Source organism: Ursus maritimus, unplaced genomic scaffold (assembly GCF_017311325.1).
Source record: "Ursus maritimus isolate PB19 unplaced genomic scaffold, ASM1731132v1 scaffold_5, whole genome shotgun sequence".
Classification (NCBI taxonomy): domain Eukaryota; kingdom Metazoa; phylum Chordata; class Mammalia; order Carnivora; family Ursidae; genus Ursus; species Ursus maritimus.
The window spans coordinates 83,364,467-83,367,097 of NW_024426663.1; the positions used below are offsets into that span (position 1 = coordinate 83,364,467).

At 37.7% G+C, this 2,631-nt stretch overlaps 1 protein-coding gene across 1 annotated transcript; it reads left to right on the plus strand.

Moving 5' to 3' along the window:
- Window positions 1-512: 512 nt before the first annotated feature.
- Window positions 513-1,466, plus strand: LOC103680357 (olfactory receptor 2A12-like). The gene has a single exon (XM_008709895.1). The coding sequence runs from the start codon at window positions 513-515 to the stop codon at window positions 1,464-1,466; it is 954 nt and encodes a 317-aa protein (XP_008708117.1).
- Window positions 1,467-2,631: the final 1,165 nt, after the last annotated feature.

Sequence of the window (2,631 nt, forward strand, 5' to 3'; positions counted from 1 at the left end):
ATCTAAACCCTATATCCATCTCTGCCACTTTAGTGAATTTGACAAACTCACTTAAGTCCTCTGACTCATATAAGATATTTTAAAATGGCTGTTTCATGTTTTTACAATCATCTCAGAAAATTCTGAAAGGTTCTATTATAATCTTCGGTACTCCAAACAAGCAACGTTAACATAAAAAAAGATTACTACTTCTTAAAAACTTGCTCTGTACATGTAAGCAAAGTCTGTACCGGAACGACCAACACGTGTGTGTGTGTGTGTTTGTATCTGTGTGTGCATGCTTGTGTTTTTGTGTTAATGAATATGTTTGTTTTGTTCTAACATAGGAAAGTATTTTTCAAACATGAGTATGGATGTAAGGAGAGATAATTTAGTCCCTAGGTTATCTGAGTCCACACACTGGAATAGGTCGTAATGATGTTAAAGAATGTTTGAGTTTTTTGTTTTCACTCTAATTGTTCTCAAAGCACATTTCTTCTGCTCACGTTATCGTTTTAACACTGATACTCAGCATGGCTCAGGAAAATTCGAGCACCATCACTGAGTTGGTCCTTATTGGATTTTCCAATCATCCCCAGGCTGAGATCCCCCTCTTCTTCCTCTTCTCTGGGGTCTACCTGGTCAATCTCTTTGGAAACACAGCTATCATCATCTTGGTGGTAATTGATTCCTGCCTCAAAACACCCATGTATTTTTTCCTCTGCCACTTGGCCTTTCTCAACATATTTTACACCACAGCTGTGGTCCCCAAGATGCTCTTCAACCTCCTTGCTTCTAAGAAAGTTATCTCTTATGAACTCTGCATTGCCCAGACCTACATCTCCCTGTTAATGGGAGCAGCTGAGTGCATTATTTTGCCAGTCATGGCTCTGGACCGTTATGTGGCCATTTGCTACCCTCTACGATACCGGCTTATCATGAACTGGTCTGTGTGTGTGCAGCTTGCTGTGGGGGCATGGACCATCAGCTTCTTTGTCTCAGTGGTGCCCCTCTACTTCACCATGCTTCCCTTATGTGGCCCTTATATTGTTGACCATATTTTTTGTGAAGCACCTGTTCTTCTTCATATGGTCTGTGCTGATACATCCCTACAGGAGACAATGATGGTGATAGGTGCATCTGGGACCGTCTTGCTCCCCTTCCTCCTTATTACTCTCTCTTACCTTCACATACTGGTGGCTGTGATGAGGATGCACTCAGCAGAGGGCAGGAAAAAGGCTTTCTCTGTCTGTAGTTCTCACCTAACTGTGGTGACCATTTCTTATGGGACAGGTATGTTCATGTACATGAGGCCCAAATCTCTATATTCAGCTGAGGGTGATAAGTTAATCTCCTTATTCTATGCTGTCATCAATCCTGCTTTGAACCCACTAATCTATAGCCTGAGGAATAAGGAGGTGACTGGAGCCTTGAAGAGACTTTTAGAGAGATGGAGAGTTTCCCAAAATCAAAGGATACTCTCTTGAAATGTCAGTAAGGAGAATTTGCATTTACACTCTTTATTCCTAATGACATATTAGCTAAAAATACATGTAACTGCCTGTTAAAAGTATCAAAATTTTATCAGTTTATTTTTCTCTGACAGCACTGTACTATGACTCTCGTTTCCTGACTAATGTTAAGAGATTTTACTATTTTATTGAATAGTTCTTCATATTAGCAATTAAATCCTAACAATTGGAAAGGTACATCTAATAAGGAAAGTGGCATTGCTATTTCAGGTCAGGTTTCTGATTCCATAATGTCACATGCCTCATTTAATTATTCTCCCCTACAATATTGATGTTCTTATTTTTTTTTCTTTATTAATCAAGTGCCATAGCATCCTTCTTGATTACACTGTATTCCATCCATATGTACTTAAATCATCAATTTCAGGCTGGGAGTGAATCTATAGCATAGTGAATATAATCAAACTAAACAAATAAGGAAACTTATGGGGAAAATCTTCCATGGTTCTCATCAGACTGCTTCTCAAATATTTGAAATATGATTCAGTTTTTCCTCTCTAAATTGATCTTTGTTTGAATAAAACAGTGTTTTCAAAATGTCACTGCATCCCTTCAAATTTGTGCTTTTATTCAACTAATGCTTTTCTCAGACAGTGTTTTATATATGTATCGCAAACCTCAACACAATTTTCACCTTTTCCCAGAAATATTTCCCTAAAAGACAACTTTTCTCACCCAACTCTGAACTCTCCTTTCTTTGACCAAGGTCTTTAAACCATAGCTTGTTTCATTGTATGTTTTATTTTCTTAAATCCCCACATGTTTTTCAACAACCATGAAATAATCCATTTGGGCTACATAGTGAACAGTCACTTTTCTCAGAAACCTCATAATCTAATGCAAGAGAAAGTGCATGCTGACTTTTAACTGCACTAGAGGGGAAGAAAACCCTACAGTAAACTGTAGGGACTTCAAGAAAGTCTTCATTTTAAAGGTTGGTTAAGCTGAGTCATGAAGAATGATAATTCATCAAAAGCGCATGTCAAAAGAGAAATTTCAAGTGGAAGTGCAGAATGGAAAAAATAACAAAAACAAAAAACAAAGCAACAAGAACAACAAAAAACACCAAAAATTAAATGTTAATAATTCAGTGTGGCTTGGCTGGATTCCACACCACCCT